General features: G+C 38.0%; 1 protein-coding gene across 3 annotated transcripts in view; it reads right to left on the bottom strand.

Moving 5' to 3' along the window:
- Sm (heterogeneous nuclear ribonucleoprotein L) overlaps positions 1-18,218 on the bottom strand; it is a 150,235-nt gene that overhangs the window by 75,809 nt on the left and 56,208 nt on the right. For all 3 annotated transcript variants that reach the window (XM_071793248.1, XM_071793238.1, XM_071793257.1), the window contains exons 4-5: positions 18,077-18,162; positions 16,593-16,689 (exon numbers count right to left, since the gene is read on the bottom strand). In XM_071793248.1, the coding sequence (XP_071649349.1) occupies positions 16,593-16,689; positions 18,077-18,162 (183 nt within the window). The remainder of the gene's footprint in view (positions 1-16,592; positions 16,690-18,076; positions 18,163-18,218) is intronic.

Here is an 18,218-nt window from a genome sequence, read left to right as displayed (position 1 = left end):
TGTCCTGGATGGACGATGCCACACGTTGAATACGCTCTTATCGTCGACCGACATTTCTCAGCACGAACCGACGATTATTTTCGACCGTACGAAAGAGCGAAAAAGCGTAGCCATCCCGCTAATGGCACGTGTGTGCATCATACAAGAATAAACAAGTAAAAAACCGATTATGTATCGTGCAACTAGGTCATATTTGTGATCTGTCATTATAAATTTCTCTGAATAATTTCTATAATTAATACCGTCGAAAAGATCTCAATTAATTTCTATAGAAATTCATTAGGGAAATTAAGCGCCATTATCGAAGAACGTACTCTACTTTATTGATATCCACGCATATAATATATTTCTCATTAAAATTTTCATATTGTTCTTCCTCTCGTTTTCATCACTGACTGCTGTACGAGTGTATCGCCAAAAAAAAAAGAAAAAAAAAAAAAAGCTTTCAGCATTGTACTCGCTGCATTATCAAGTCAGTCGACAAATGCACAATCGCGTCGCTCGATTTGCTTCGAATGCATCCGAAGTGCCATCGTGGAGCGGCGCGTGCGATGCCGATGTCGTTCTTTCCAGACCAGTTGACGCGGTGCACTTGCAGCACGGCGATGCGGCTGCATCCAAGGGGTGCAATCGTGAAATTTCAACGGCGACGACATCGTGCAAATTTCTTTAAAGTATCGATCATAGTCACCCAGTGGATAAATGACCGCCGCTGTATAACGTTCTCTAGCGCAGTCGTTTATTTTAGATAGCTCTTCTTGCTAGCTCGTCGTTTACGGTAATGGATGGACCCACGCCCCGTTTTAATCCGCGACGAAGTTACTCGGTGATCGATCAATTATTCTGGAACGAAGGAGGTTTGACTATCGAGCGATTAAGGACCGTATCAACGTCACGTCTTTGTGGCAGAGTGGCACGTTCCCTTGAGCTCTCGACAATCTTGCTCCGGAAAGTGCATAAAGATCATTATTTTAATAGTCTTTCTTCACATCCGTTCAATAAAAACATGACACAATTGCGTCTCCTAATGAAATAAGTTAATTAAATGTTTACCTCAGTTAAAGTAGGTATTATAGTATCTTATTCGTTTTTAAATAACAAGAAAACGACAACTTAATCTGCGGCAAAAGAAGTCTACGGTTATTATTACGTCACTGTACAATCTTCGATAATTGGACTGCAAAAATAATTTAGAAAGAATCGCGGAATACACATCGTTCTCTCTATGGCTTTGCTAACGAGGCACCGCGATTTTAAAATCTCGAAGAGAGAGAGAGAGAGAGAGAGAGAGAGAGAGAGAGAGAGGGGAGAGAGAGAGAGAGAGAAAGATGTTTCCATTCCGGGCACGTCAGTCACGAAGCTAGTTTCTGGACGAAGCGGGGAACGTCGTCCTTGTCTCTCAGCCTCGACACACGCGAGCGGATCCCTTCGACTGTCTGAGCACGCACGCGACGTATAATCGGGATACGCTCGGTACGTGCGCAGCCCGATGACGGACTTGCAGCCAGCGAGCTGCTGCGATTCCGGGCGGAAGGACTCGCGCCGCGAAACGGAGGAACAAAAGTACAAAGCCACGTGCCGGGAATGAAAGGAGCGGAAGTGCACCGCTTTCCACTTCGGAAGGCCCGAGAGCAGAGTCATAATTCGAATGTCGCGGAGGGGATCCTTTATTCCGCGATAATCTTTAGCCGGTACATGGCTCATTGTATCGGCGCATTATAGCCGTCGCACCATTTAATAACCGTCTCGCGTTCTGTTTCCATTGTTTCCGAGCGGCGCTAATGATATAATCGCGATTGACAATTCGATTCGCTGAAGAGCCGATCGGATTTTCCATTTTCCATTTTACGAGATTTCATAGAAATCAATTTGAAGTCTTTTCGACGGTATTAATTATGGAAATTATAATTCACGATTTGGTCAACTAAAACAACATTATACAAACTATTAGAGTTAAATTATTAATTATTATTTGCGCAAAATATGAATTAAATGCAATAATCAAATGGTTGTCTTTATTTGCATAACCGTGTCCTCGATGGTTATGCTGCAAAAAATGTATTTGACTATATTGATCAAAGATACTGCAGATACAAAAACGGTAATAATTTTGGGACAGCCGTAGAAAGTCGGTAGTGTATTTTCCAACTCGATGACCTACCGTGTGTCGCGTTTAGGCAACACGAGAGAGGTACTGAATTTCAATCACTGTGATTTCTTCGGGGGACGTTTTCCTGGAAACGCGACGCTCGTTGCAGGGCAACAGGTATTTAAATTAGCCCGTTGCCTCTCAACGAGACGAACGACGACGACGTTCGCGAGCGGGCGAACGGAGGAAAAGCAAATGCGAAGAAAGACTCGAGAAACGAGGAAGGAGGAGGACGCTCCTCTCTCGATTGGCAATCGATACGCACGTGACCGGCTTTCGAAGAGAAGCGAACACGAAACAACGCTCTCTCATGGCTACCATACTGTATTCCAAGCGAATCGCGTTGATTCGGTCAAACTGTAGGGACGTGCCGCGGAATAAACTCGCGAATTTGTCCACTCGTAATTATATTTGCCAGTTCGGATAATTGAAATAAAATATTGCGCTCGTTTGATTGGACGAGAACAGCTTACTGAAAACTTGGCCTTTTCTTGGGAATGAAAGAGTTCTAATGAAGTGGATTTTATCTGGACGGAACTGTCATATAATAAAGCTTTAATTGATAAAATTGAGATTCTTTGGTAAATTATGGTGAGTTATATTTAACTCTTTCTAAATTTAAAGGTTACGCTATGTTTTTTTAGATATTCCGTTAATCACAATCCCGTCTTGCGGAATTAATTAATGGTGCAGTTAATTATGTCCTTGAGTTTGCGAAAAAAGCACACCGCCTAATTCAATTTACCACTATTTCATCACTACTAATCGGTTTTGTTGTGTAACAATTTGCATAACAAATTTATGGCCTTCTTCGTGAGGCAAAAAATCTTCGTAAAGTCGTTCGCATTATGACGGGTAAACCGTAAATTTAACAAGAGCGTTGGAAACTTTAAAGCAGCGCACCGAACATCTTTCGAGACTCACAGAACGATGAACTTTAATTACTGTAGGTTATTAGTCTTCCGCGTCCGTAGGTATATCCGCAATATCGGAACGTAAAGAGCTCCAGAAGTTTGATGATTTACAGACATGCCAAGTCCCGAAAAAGACCCGGCAATTGGGAAAATGGAGCAACACGTCAAAAATATATGGTACGGAAATGTCGCCATTCTCAGATCACATTGGGGAAAAAACGCAAAATAGTGAAAAATCACAACGCACAAAATCGGAAAAATAGCACACTGCTCTGAAAATATGTTATTCAAACAGATAAATTTATATATCCTTATTTATCCTGCATTGCTCCATGTATTTTCCAGATATTATTACGTCCCTCTTATCTCGCTATTGTGATTTTTCAAGATTTTAGATGGAGCAGATATTTCGAAAAAGAATATATTCGGACAGTGACAGTTCGGGGACAATAGATATTCGATATATGTATACAAAGTAGTTTCGTAAGATTTGCACCGGGTGTATAAACCGTAATATTTCTATGCTACAATTTTACTGAAATATTCAAAATTTATAAAAAAATCAAACATGATTGTAATGCAGAAATATGTACTTCGTTATACATAGATACTCTTTCGAGGATATTATCTTAACTTCCCTCACTCCCCCTCACCTCAATCGATAGATTTCTCTCGAAGATTTTCGTAACGGAACTTACTCCGTACATCGATTCCACTGTGACCTGAAATTACAACGGCGGTTGACCTGCGTCACGATTGATAGAGATGATTTCACCGCGCGTGAAATATGTTATTTTCGCGGAACGGCTCGTTCCCCACTGACATCAAGTATCATAAATTAAAATTGGTATTCGCGGAGTGTGCAAATTAAACCATTCCGCGATTCGCGATGTACTCTAGAAAGGCCGGTATTGCATTCGGCGAGAGAAATATCGGAAGAAATAATGAAACATTCTTTATTTTCCCTCTCACAGCTCGCGGAATAAAATTATTTTTCCGCATTCGCTTCCGCACAGAGGATAAATCAAACAAATATCTTTGCTATACACATAAATCAACTCTTCCGCGCCGATATTTTACTAACATTTATTGGATTATCAAGTGCGTGATTATGATATAGATTTAGATATTATATATATATATATATATATATATATAGCTGGAGAAATATTTCATTTCTCACGGTATAAATTTTAAAGTTATTTATCACGGTATAATATTTATATAATATTTATGGTATATTTATATTTTTATTACATATAATATGTGGTCCATTAGTGACAAATTATTTCCCAAATAACTTGAAACACAAGTGCTATTAATAGAAATCATATCGTCGCGTGTTATATACCTATTTATTAAATTTTACTTTAAAATGATTATGAAACGATTGCTAATTAACATATTGCTATCAAATTTGATGCTATCTTTGTATCGTTTCAATTCAACAATGCTTTTCTGCGATAAATTCAAATTGCAATATACAAATGTTAATAACTTTATTCTAACTATCCGCAAAACTTTGAAAATTTTATATTGGAGTTATTAAACCTATGCTTACACGCTGTTTCGCTCCTCTGGATTAGTAACTCAGCCTGTGCGAGCTCCAATAGACTATGTGGGTCGACCATAAAAGGAAACTCGCGGGAAAACGAGCCCGTAAAATCTTGCGTGGCAACTTTGAAACGTATACGTGCACTCATGAATTATAACGGCACGAGCCGCGTTAAGGATGTTCGAGAGGGAGAGAGAGAGAGAGAGACTCACGGCGTTTTTAATGGCCTTTACAACGAGGGGCGATTACACGGCCGTGATTAAACAGCAAAACGGCTGGATAAAATATTTACGGAACTGGAGCGGAGTCGGATTTCGCGTGCATAACTTCGGATAGAGATCGGTCGAGTACGTACGAAAACTGAAACGCGACACGGACTATCTATCTTTCTCGGTAGATATTACCGAGCTGTCTATCCGCGCAGCGGAGATGCATTTTTCCTCGGCTTTGTGCACGCTTCACAATGCGCGCCGCGCGGCGGAGTAAAGCGCTACAATAATTCTCCGCCCGACTGTGCGCGGTATGCCTTCTTATCTGTAAGATGAATGTATTGGATTTGTCGCGGTATTATCTACGGACAGCCGTAAGAATTATGACAGATAATAACGAAGTGGGTCGTGATTTCTCGATTAAGATAAACCAACCAATCCTTTTATCTACTCTATTTCACCAAGTAAAATGTATCTGAGACAGGCCCCTTTTAATACCTTGCAATATCACCTGGAAAATTGGAGTGTCAATAGAAAAATCGTTTCACGTTGTATACTGGCTCACATATATTACCTTTTTACCTGTTTAATCTAATTATCAATTCCCGATATCCGTAACATAATGTGATAAAAATTCGAGAAATATTCACGAGCTCCTCATCCTAAAAGTTTTAATAAGTGGACGAACGTTTGCTTCGTAATTTCGATGTAAAATTACACGGCATCAATACAACGCAGCTTCTTTTACTTCTACGTATTTTTCTTGAACAATTTCTACGTGAAAGCACCGTTTCATCAAGAGGATAGCCACCATCCATCCTTTTCAGTAAAAAACAACTCGTTGGTCGACATTTTCAAGAAAAGGAAATCACAGTCTACAAAGTAGAGAAGCGGAAATCACGTAAACTAGGATTACAAACATTTGCTCAAAGAGAGTTCGGACTTAGCAAAGTTCTTCTCGTGCTTCAATTTTCGTACTTCGAATCAAAAACTATTTATTTCTTTGAGACGATAAAGTTTTTTAATATATATATAGATATAATATATACACTGAGAGAAATAGATTATTGGAAAATCATTCAAAAATTAACAAACGGGTAATCCGATAACTTTCAATCAGTAGAATTATAAAAAAGCGATCAAGGCCAAAATAATGTCCGATCAATGATATCCGGATATCATTGATAACTGAATATCATAGATCGGACATTATTTTGGCCTTGATCGCCTTTTTATAATTCCGATTGAAAGTTATCGGATTACTCGTTTGTTAATTTTCAAACGTTTGTCCGATCATTTAAACCTGGATTTTTCTCTCTCATTGTCAGTGTATATTTTTCCTCGTAAGAAATGCTTCTATGTATTTTACTTAATAAATTTACTAATTATGTTTATAAATTAGCATCAATTTAACGTGAATTATCGCGATAAATAAACGCGAGAGAGGCCCATTAAATCGTGCCACTAATAACGCTGCGAAGTAAAAAAAAACCTGTTAAAAATTTAACGATTGCCGCGCGAGGGGACAAAGGCAAGTTAAAAATAAATTTCCAGCAAACGCATTTCGAGGTGTAATCAGGCGAACGCGCGTAGAAAACGCGCGCGGGGGAAAATTTAATTATCGCCATTTCGTCGCTTTACGCGTGTCGGCCTCTGGCATTAACCATTCACTTTTTATTATGCATAACGCTCGTCACGTTCGAACGAACACGTGTACGAGTTCCGCGTTAATTTCCCGCTGATATCACCTCGCGAAAACACTTGATTCCGCAGCTACAGAAATCACAAACGTGCACGTGTGCAATCGATACGATCATAGACACGAGATAACGTAAAAACAATGCTGTCAGCAAAACCATTGTATTTTACAGACTAAAGAGAAATAACATTTTTTAAAATAGCGAAAATTCTATGACAAAATACGATATCGGTTTTCCAGATTCGATAAAAAAGAAAAGTTTAAAAATTTTATGATTGTCCTTTTATGTAAAATCATAATTACGTTTGTTAGGGTAACCTTAATACCTCAATGATTTATATATTTCAATTATTTTAAGTTACGAGACATTTAGTAATCCTACGCGTTTATTTATCGTGAAGATGCATGTGGATTCACGTTCAATTGGTGCCAATTTAACGTATACAAACATAATTAATAAATTCAAAAATGAAATATGTAGAAGATCAATGTTTCATCGGTTTGAATAATTTAAACGCAGTAGTTATCAACTGCAATTAAATGTCGAGTAAATAATGTCGAAAAAAATGTGAAATGCAAGTATTAAAATGTTTTATATCACTTACCTATCAGGAATCGATCTCAAAATTTTTCACGCAGAGATTGAAAAAAAATATGTAGAAATATTTGACGAGCGCAAGTGAAAATCGTAAAATGGACAAAAATAAATTTTTATTTTTGTGCGAAGCGCAATATGCACGATATGCCACAGCGCACGCGGTTCGTAAACAGACGGTAAAAATAAATCAGCCGGATTCGATGACCAAATACGATCGCAATAAACATATATCGCGAGCTTCCGCGGTAAGCTTTAATCAACGCGGGTAATTAATCCTACACGAATTGCAGGTCGGCACGTCGGCTACTTCGGCGACTTTAATTGGGCCGAGGGATCATCGAGCGATTCCTCGCACTTGGCGGCCCTTAGATATCAATCGAAAAGTTTCTTAATAGCCGAGAGATACGGCTCGAGATGCCGCGCAAGAAACCAACTTATTTACACCCTCCCCCGGCGTTATTAAAGTTTCATAAAAAGTTCATCGGTGTTATCGACCCTCCTCTCTCAACACTCTCATCTCTTTCCCATCAAGTTGAACAGTCTCAAAGCTTACTCGGTATATCGAGGTAAACGAGCTTTCGTGCGGCGATCCAAATCTATTGAATACAAAATCAAAGTGTACCGAGAACTTTTATAATGCTGCTTACAAAAAGTTTTAGTTATCGGGACTATAGCGTACTTTCAATTTATATTTACTATAAAAGCACATGTTTTTGTTATAAATATATAATAAATTCAAAGTTTTAAACCAAAAATACATTCGTAATTCGTTAACAATATAATAAATAATTAAACTTTCATTTCTTCCTACTACAATTGGCAAATAATCATTCGATGATTGTCATCGTGACGATTCGACCATTGGTTTTGGTCCGATTAATCAAAGTTTTAAATATTGTCTAGTGTGGTATTGCCTCAATTTTGTGATTTTATATTCATATTCATATTCATATTTATATATTTATACGCATATATCAATCTGTCGTTTATCATTGAGAATATTTTTTGACTTTCTTATATGCAAATACTATACGTACATGCAAATTCAAACCAATAAAATAAATAAAAATGAATAATACGGTTACGAAAGATAAGGATTAATTTATTATGAAAATAAATATAATAATTATTTTTACTTGGCTCTCTCTATCTGTAAAATATTTATGTTTTTTATCTACACATCAATTCAAGATACATTAATATAGTGAATGTTATATACGCATCTTCGTGATGTATATAATAAATCCATGGAAAATTAAATAATCGCGATTTTAGTACATCAAAAAAATGCAATTTAAATTGCCGCAAAAAGGTGACAATTGTTTTGCATTTTGCATTTTATTTTATAAAATCACACGGATTTTACGCCCCTCTTGAGATATAAAAATTTCAAAAAAGACAATAATGACAAATTAATTTCCGTTTTTCAATCATAAAAACAAGATTTTTTTTTTAACAAAAAACTTTCCATTTCTCCAATTTAATTTAACCAATGAAAATCAATTACAGCTAATTGGTAGTCCTAGTTATGACCCTAAATTATGCAAATTCTATGCGGTTTATTATCGTTTAATAAATTTACTAATTTTAATCATCTATAACAAAAATAACTATAGTTTCAAAATTTTAGTAAAATTTTTCGGTTGTTAATAAATCTCCAGAACATATGTATGGCAACATATGTTATGCTCGTTCTTAGCTCTTAGCAATGTTAGTAAAAATGCGTAAATGTCAAATTGCATCATGTAGCACGAAACGTAATGCGCCATCCGGTCCGCCATTAGAGCTCTTAAGCTTATATCTTTATGTATTTACCTGCTAGAAAATCTACGATAAAGCAGCGCAGCGGAAATGCTCTAATAATCATATGCAACTTTAATGTAATCTTAACATTTATCATTGCGGACTTTAGGCGCTTATGCACATCAAAATACAATTAAATTTTACCTTCTGATTATTATTACCATAATGCACATCATACTTAATTTGACATCATCTGCATATAAAACGCGCACCGTCTGCCGTCCTTCAATTCCAGATAGCACTCGAAATAATGATAAAATTTGCTTAATTCGGAAATTTAATTCAGAGTTGCTCCTCCACGCTCTGATGTTACGAATAATTTCGCGGAACTTCTCTGTACACGCGCAATTCACGGCTCTTCCCATTACCAAACCACGAAGATTTAGTACAAATAATATGTAAGGGTTGTTTGCCGAGAGCAAATATACGCTACAGAATTTCTATATTACTCTAATTATAACGATGAAACTAAATATAATAATCCTTTCGTGCAAATGAAAAGTCTCGATAAACTCATCTACCGAGATATACTCTATATATTCGTAATGTTTCATGAAAATTTAAATCTCCACAGCTTGAAATTTCTTTTAGAGTAGACATAAACACTATCTGAAAGACAGTGATAAATTAAGCTATTCGGGAGCCTTCAAAAACAAATTGATTGACGTCGCCCAAGTTACGGTGTAAAAATTATTTTTAAAAAAATTTTTTAAATTTTGACAGAAACGTTAAATACCGTCATTTTTATTAATTAATACTCTTTCAAGAAGATAAAAAAGAACGTTTTTCATCCTGAATTTTGATCGAACGATCTGCCCTGATCTATCTACGATGATTCGCTATTACCGAAGCGATAAAACGATTTTTAGATTTGTTGCTGTTCGACAAGGGCGATGATTGATGACAAGCATATTCTGCGCGCGGCAAATCGAACAAGTCCGAAGACTTTTTCCCGCGGCGGAAACTTCCAAACTTCGCCTTGTGTCCGCGGGAAAACCCGGCGGGGAGCAATCGGACCGTTGCGCCCCGATACGATTTGCAATTCAAAGCGAAAAGTATAAAGATTTCCCGACCCACACTGACGCGCGGCGGACTGGCACATGCCGGCCGCGTTTCAGAATTTAACATCGATAACTCGCGACCGAATTAAATCGCCGTATATTAACGAGGTACGAACTTACGCGACGTTTAATGTCGCGATCATAATGTCGACCGTGCGAAATCACCGACTCGAAAGGTTTTAGTTCTTTAGAAAGCACATTTCCTTTCTTTTCTTCTTGATTCTACGTTAATTTGCAATTCAAAATTTCAGCGAAAAAGAAGGACAATTAACATTTCGTCTCACGGAGGCGAGCCCGTTGGGAATTCCAACGTAGAAACGAACAAGGCTAATTTGTATAATTATCATATTTTGCAGTCATTCAATCATTTATATTAAAAGAATATTTATCGATCAGCGAAATCAATTATAATTAATGTTAATAAGCGACGCCCTATAAACTTCCACGCAAAACATCCAATTTGGAGCGCGCGGAAACGCATCATGTCACATTGCGTAATGACGTTTTCTACATAATTACATAATTTTGCATTCGTATTAACATACAAAACAATACGCTGACTAACAAATCCGTCATTTTCATGGGACGTAAAATTGCGTGATCACTGGCGCATAGCGAAATTCGAATTTCTAAATTAAATGATTGATGACTGCGGATATAGCGATCGATGAAATCTTTATTCATACCCGTAATTTTTTTTCCTACCTTTTCCTTTCTCCGCGATTTATCAAGGCGTGAAATTACGCTGAGCGGAAAAAACTCCCTCTGTTACACAGTATTCAATTTTACGGAGCTTTATATATTTTGTTCGAGCAAAAACACATTTCCATAGAAGGGCCGGTTTGCGTTACGAGAGTTTAAGTGCTCCTATAGGCCAAGGGTTAAAGTGCATTAGATGATAAAACGTTAAGGTGTGACGGCTAAAACGTAGAATATAATGACAACCGCAACCCGTTACGGGTAACGGTATGGCATTACGTTATTGCAATATTACGGGCGCGACGTGAAGGTTCGTTCCATTAGAGTACTTGTAATCCGGCAATTTCACAATTTCACATCGTAATTTGAGGTAGTTATTTGCACGCGAAATGACACGGCAGAATTAACAATAATGTTCGCCTTCAGAGTAAGAGTATGCATTCGCATATGGGAGATGGGGATAAAATGCAGTGACCACCGCCCATTATACACGAGCGTGTAAAAGAACAGAGGGATCGGCGAGGAGACATAAACTCGCGGTAAACGTTGCGCCGTGTCGCTTACAATATGTAACGAACGTAATGACAAGCAATTACAATAATGAAAATGAATAGCTGTGCGCAAGCTCCGAAATATAATTCAGCTGTAAAACCGGTTCGGCTGAAATATTTCGAAAATAATGACTATTAATATTCTTAACCAAAATAAGTATATGTTACCTATAAAATAACGCGATATAATAAAATTTTTCTTCGTTAAAACTCAAGTGCGAAAATCGATGGTTTTTTTTTTACGTAAATTAATATATAAACGTTGATTATCGCGCTTCTGCCCGCGAAATAAAAGTGGCATTGCATTCTCTTGGGCGCGAGAATTCGCGGTGTGAATGGAATGCGGCGTATTCACTCGCCGGGAAATGCAATTTCAGGATCGCAACGGCATACCCTAATGCGAAACCACCGCGGTGGTCCCGCTTGTGCATGATTCACACTCGTCGAAAATTACGCTCCTTCAAATCCCACCTCCTTTTAGGCAGCAAGTGCCGGTAATTGTTTTTTATGCGCCATTATGCCCTCGTAACGTATTTCCTACAGGGCGCGATATGCCCTGTTATTTCCTTCATACAGAAAGAAGTGCCGGGCGCGGAGTAATACCCCATGAGTAATTACGAAATTTGCATTCTTCCATTTGCACGGGCGGGAATCGCATCGTCATGCAAAACGAATAAGTGAAAAATAGAATTCGTACGATGTAATCAAGAGGAACATTATTCTCTTTCACGTTTTAGCATTAACGATATGCGTAACAAATACACTTTAAAATTAAAATTTCATTCGTCTACTTTTAAGACAAAGGGCGATTTGTAAAATGTAGTTAATTTTTAAATATGAATAGTTAACGTCGGAGATGGAAAGCTATGAACAAAAAGGATGGCACATTCGAACGAATTATTGTTAATGTAAAAGCGATCTTTGGCTCGATTAAGAAATCCTGGAATTAAGAGTCTGGCAATCGTCCCGAGACATTCTACATGAGCTCGGCACCTTGTTTTCGCTTTGCGCGTCTCTTCTACCTCTTCTTTTTAGATTTTAGAGGGTCTCATAAAACACGTCGGACGTGCGTGTTCGCGCTGCTAGCGTCGTTAATGTCGCTCCAATGGCGAGTAAATACTTTCAATTCCTGGCGATACTTCCCGTCCGATAAATTCGCGCGTTCTCGAAGGTGATAAGCCAGCACGTAGAGCAACTTTGTCAATCTGTCGGACGTTCTTTACGATATTCGCCGAATGAAGATCTCTCGCCGCGACACGGCGATTCGCCGAGCACGTCGCGCGCGCGTCCGTCTTATCGTCACCCCGAGAATTATAATATGGCGACGGAGGGGGAATTAATTCGGGTTTAAAGTTCCGGAAATGAAGTCGACGCGCGAGCGTCGCCAGATAGCACTGACGTGACATTTAAATTAATCCGACTTCACGCTCCGACTAAAAAAAAAAAACGTTAATTGAATTGGTACAGTTACGTCGCTCCCGTCTCATAACCCGTCTAAATAACGAATGACTTTATCGGCTATTTCAGCTTCAATAAACAACCTCGTTTCTTCGCCGATCCGTGGCGAAAGTTTAATAATGAAACTTTGAATATGTACTCTCTCAACGAATGAAGATAACGTAGGCGTTACGGAATAAAGGGAAGGCACGTTTTACAACATCTGCAGCGCCAGCAATACCGAGGCGGAGAAATTTCAGGGAGAAAAAGAGAAAGAAATTAAGCTTAGGTGGCGGGACAATGGAACAATGGATGGAACGTGCTAATTCCGTGAATGTTTCGAGATCACTAATAACGTCTCCGAGCAAAGCCAACAAATTTTGAAGAGAGGGAAAAGAAACGTTAAAAACAGCGCATTGAAAAGCTGTGTTTGAAAAGTTATTAAAAAAAAAGAAAAACGAGAAAGAGAGAGAAGCGCACTGATTGTAATACGGATAGTACGGATTGGCGCACAATATTCTTTTTTGTGGTGATTACAAAAGTAACAAAGTCGTAATATCAAGTTACTTCGGGGAAAAAAAAAGAATTTGTGAAAAAGTGCAATAGTGCCCGCGCTACTCTTCATATGTTCGAAATGTGAGAATGTTACTTGCAGACGAAAAGACACGTTATAAAACGAGGGTGGGTTTCCGTACACGGGTCCGCTTCTGCGCCAAGCAATCTCTGTAATAAGACCGTGTCGTAATCGATACGACATTGTCATTCCATCCACGTTTGTTCTTACGAAAAAAATTCCCAGCTCGCAGTATAGAGAATGCGGATGCATCGAAGGGACGCTCACTGAAGAAGGATTTATCCAGAAGGATTTGCAATGATACTGCAGGGAGCTTGTTCAAATATTCCTCCGATGTATCCGATACGTCTGCGATACCTCGGCCTCGCCGCCGCGCAGATGCACGCGCGTAGATCCATCGCATGATTCATGCGGCTCATGCGTGGCACGACAGCCGACGCGCGCTTTCCAACAAGCACAGGCTGCTATTTGGCATGCCTTTCTATTGGCAATAGGGAGATAAGGGGTGTGTAAGTTCCTGCGACAGACTCCGCCTCGAAATCCAATTTCGAGCTTTGGGTTCTGCCTTCGACTCTATTTTCGCTTGTCGCTCTAGAGAGCGAGCGTCTCTAGAGCTTCTCTGGTATGCGCATACTTTCCATCCCGAAATTTTTACCGACATTTCTGCAACGCACCTCCATCCGAGCGAGACTTTTGCGCTTTTTATTATTCAGATTGTACAGGTTGCCTCTGGATTAATCCGGCTTTATTAAAACTAGATCACTCGCTTCTCAAATTTCTTTCTTCTTTCTTTTAGTTTAAAAATTAAAAAAAGTATCTCGAGTTCACTATATTAAATTATATATAGATTTAGCGAGTGCTGTTTTAATTATGATATCTCCTGACGTATTTATTATGATTCTCTTTAGCAAAATCTAATTGTAGTCAGTTACTGTGTTAAGCTCTAGTATTGTATTAAACGATTACCTTTAACCTTTCCAAAAACAAATAAGGATCAACGCTGTAAAGAAATCAAGGACGGTCGATTAACCATACTTCACCATTTCAAGTATATACTTCAAAAGTTGTAGAAGAAGCAGCTGTGCGTGATATTCGAACGAAAAGTACAGTCGACTTCGTCAATAAATATCTAACATTTTCCAATATGACCCGCACGGTCGGTGGCAAGGAAACGATATCGGGAAGGATAACAGCAAATCGAAGTAATTCCGAGTTGCCTGTTCGGGCGAGTGAGAAAATGTTATCGCCGACCATTGTCGTTATCATTATTTTCGCTATTCTATGATTGGATTTCGTTATGCAAGAAGAAACCACACCGATATTCTTAAGGGAGCGACTAAGATGCTATTGAAGAAATTGAACGTAAAAACAATGGTAAAGAAAGTGGCATAAAGTCACATTTTCGCTAAGGAGAAAGATGGGTTTTAAACTTATCGCATCTTGAAACTCTTCTTTTTGCCAGCAAGCGATAAAAATTGCAAACATTCCTACGCGATGTTCTAATAAATTCTTTTCTTTCTGCTAAAGCAAAATATTTCATCAGCACGAATAAATCTATCTTTCGTGATGATTATACGCGTGATAATTATGACTGTTGAGACTCGTAAGAGGATAATTATATCCGATGCAATCTGACGCGTCGCGCGTGCTTACGTCTTCATTAACGAGCGATTTCGTAATACTGTGCTTCGTTAATATTCGGCTGCTCGCGTATTTTTTAAGGCATAAGGCATAATAGTCCGTGTTCACGCCAAAGAGACGTGCTTTTATGCGGCACGAGCCACTTTTTCCTCTCCCTGCAATCATCGCACAAGCTTAATGGGCCGGATGTTCCTTTCACCGTCTCTATCGCGAGCTGACATCGCGATCGTCATAAAAGCGGGAACATATTATGACTTTTTAAAACTGAAACTAATAACATCTGACGGCGTCTAACGAGAGCGTAAGTAAAAAAGAAGCTGTTTTAAAAAGCGTACGTTCTTTCCGTTTTAGAAAAATCAATTACGAAATAAAAAAATAAAAGCGATGACACATTAATCGAGGTTGTATAGTTTTTGATAAATACTTTCAAAAATTACTCGGGACACATACTCTTTGTGGCACTTTAGCAACGAACGTTTGTCCATTCAATGGTAGTATTGTGTATGAACGAAGCTTAATTCTTCTCGCGTGAAAGTCGCGACAGGGGCGTGAAAGAGTGCAGCTGTTTGTCGTGTCACGCTAATGCGCGCGGTAGGTAGAATCAGATAAAAACCGGTTAATCTATCTTGTGTCGCGCTCGTTTGTTACAAGCGTTAAATTACAAGATTTACGACAGAGTCGGGTGCATTGATTACGATAAGTTACTTAAATCGACGATTCAAATTTCTGCTGACTCAGATTCAATCTGGAGGTCGACGAGAGCCGCGTAATTATAGAAACAGACCGTTCTATTATATCAGCATTATAATATCATGCACGAAAGATATACACGTTTCGCTGATCACATACAAAGATTCGCTCGGTTAAACGCGGATGTAATATCGTGAGTGTATTCTACAAGTTGTCCTGCATTAAGTTGTAACTATACAAATTGAATATTTATCTTAAATAGATTGAATTTTCTCATAAAATGTTTTGTACAGAATAATCGATATTTCCCCGTTAATATCCCCTTTGACAAATTCGGAATGCATTACAAAACGGAAAATCGATTGAAAGCCATTAATAGTCATAGCTTTTTGATATTTAACGAAATAACTTGAAAATTAAATCTCAAATTAAATTTCTTCGTGTCACGTTCTACATTATTTTAATTAATAAGTTCGTGTGTATTTAGATTTGATTTTAAATTTAAAGAAGAAAAAAATTGAATTTTACATTTGTCAAGTAATTTATGGTTGAAAGAAAATATGATAAAATCTATATAATAATTTAATATAATTCGTGTTTCTTGCAGTTATATATAATTTATCATTACAGATGCAACGTGAGTGCATTTAAATTAACTTTATCAATAATATCGGCGTACTTATATATATGCATGAAACGTAGCTAAATTGCAAATATTAGATAGAATTTTATGCTACGAGCACTCTCGTGGTGTTGCTAATTAGAGTTGATAACGAGTCGCATAAAATAAATGGTGCAAATAGGTTTCTGAACTTCTTGAATGTTAACGCGAGTAGTATTATGTAAAATGCTTTTGGACGACAGAATTTTAAAAACGGTTCCTTTTTTTATATCGTTTTTTAAGGTTGGCGAATGCGATCCTCCTTACCGTTGATGCGCAGCATTTACATATCTAAATTCGCATAAATTTTCTTTCAAAAGAGAAAGGCAATTACGAAAGATAATTACTCACCTTTGCGAAGTCGATTTTTAGTGTGCAGCAGCCGGAGTATATGTCTGCCCCATGTAGCGTTTCCTTTGCTCTGGTTGCTGATTCCACCGTGTCAAACGTAATAATCAGAACGAATCAGTTAAGGATATATAGCATATTTGAAAAATATAAATTTCAAAATTAATTCGATACAATTAAGTCGATATTTATAAAAAATCCGCCAATAACCAGTTGACAATTAAATTTGGAATCACTTTTCCTTATTTAAAAATGCATCTGTTTAATAATAATATTATAATATTAATAATTAATAATAGTATTATAAATATATTAATAATATATTAATAATATTATAAATAAAAAGTCGATCTCGAAAAGATACAACAAAAATATCTTCAGATAAAAATTATTATGCAAATGAAATTAAATGAGTTGTAACGTTTACCAAGTTTTACGAGAAAAACGCGATAAAGTAGCGTTCCGACAAGACGGAAATCTCACAGAGTTCACTGCGGCATTACAATGTTGTTTTCCCGCAAAGTGGCCTTCGCGTAGTATAAATCCGACATGACGTAACGTTCTAACGAATTTATAGTCACGCGGGACGCGACTTGACTATTATTTGGATCGTAATAGTCCGGAATATACTCCGGAATATCTCCACTAGGCGGAGATTCACCGAAAATACGGCGCACTATTCCCGAGGTAAAGCTCAAGATGCGCGTTAAACATATTCGCGTACGGAATACCCAAAAAAGAGTTCGCGGCGAAAAAATCGGGAGCCTTCCCGTTAGCCCGAATCCCCGTTATAAATCTTCATTTCGCCGTAATGGCAGTGCATGTCTTGACAAAGTTTCCCCGGCTCGTGAAAGCGTGTCAGACGGAGAGTTGATCCCGCGAGCTTCGAGTTCGCCAAAGGTGACCCTTGACTCGCGTGTTCAATGCACCGTTTGCCCTGAAGTTTATCGTGTAAATCAAATTCATGCAAATACACGACAGTTCATTCTTGTAAAATAAATCGTTTCCCGGCGGCATTGTTCGGGCACGGTCGGACTCAAAGACGTCACTTGCGCATTTTAACACCTTTTGTCCAGCTGCTTGTCAAAATTTCAATGACAAATTCTTCAATAAATTTAAATTGCACTTTTAATGGAATTTCCAGCGAAACATGAGATGGCGAAGATATTTGATCGATTTTGAAAATTAAAGAGTTCTCAGTGAACTGTGCCTTAAGGAATAATACTGATCTTGTTAATTCTTTATATATAACAACTGCAACAACTGCAGTCGTAAAATAGTATTACACTTGGCGAACATTAGCGGTACATTTGTAATTTACTGCGAGTACGGTAACGCGAGCGCAACTGAATTTAAAGTGTTAATTTACGTAATTGAGAGTTATACAGTGTCCTTCCGAGAATCGTTAACGAAAATTGACGAAACCGCTGGTTAGCGATTGCCAATGCAATAAAAGCACTACTAGCGAGATGTATTGAAAAGGATATTCAACCATAGCCTGCACGCCATTTTTCTTAAAGATTACGATGCGCTGAACCTGCCCGCTGGGTGCACTGATCGTGTGCAACACTTCCTGCAACAGAAAAGAGGAATGCACTTTAACAGATGCGTGAGAAGATATTTTAGGAG

Source organism: Temnothorax longispinosus, chromosome 1 (assembly GCF_030848805.1).
Source record: "Temnothorax longispinosus isolate EJ_2023e chromosome 1, Tlon_JGU_v1, whole genome shotgun sequence".
NCBI lineage: Eukaryota > Metazoa > Arthropoda > Insecta > Hymenoptera > Formicidae > Temnothorax > Temnothorax longispinosus.
This window is presented reverse-complemented; position numbering and strand designations above follow the sequence as displayed.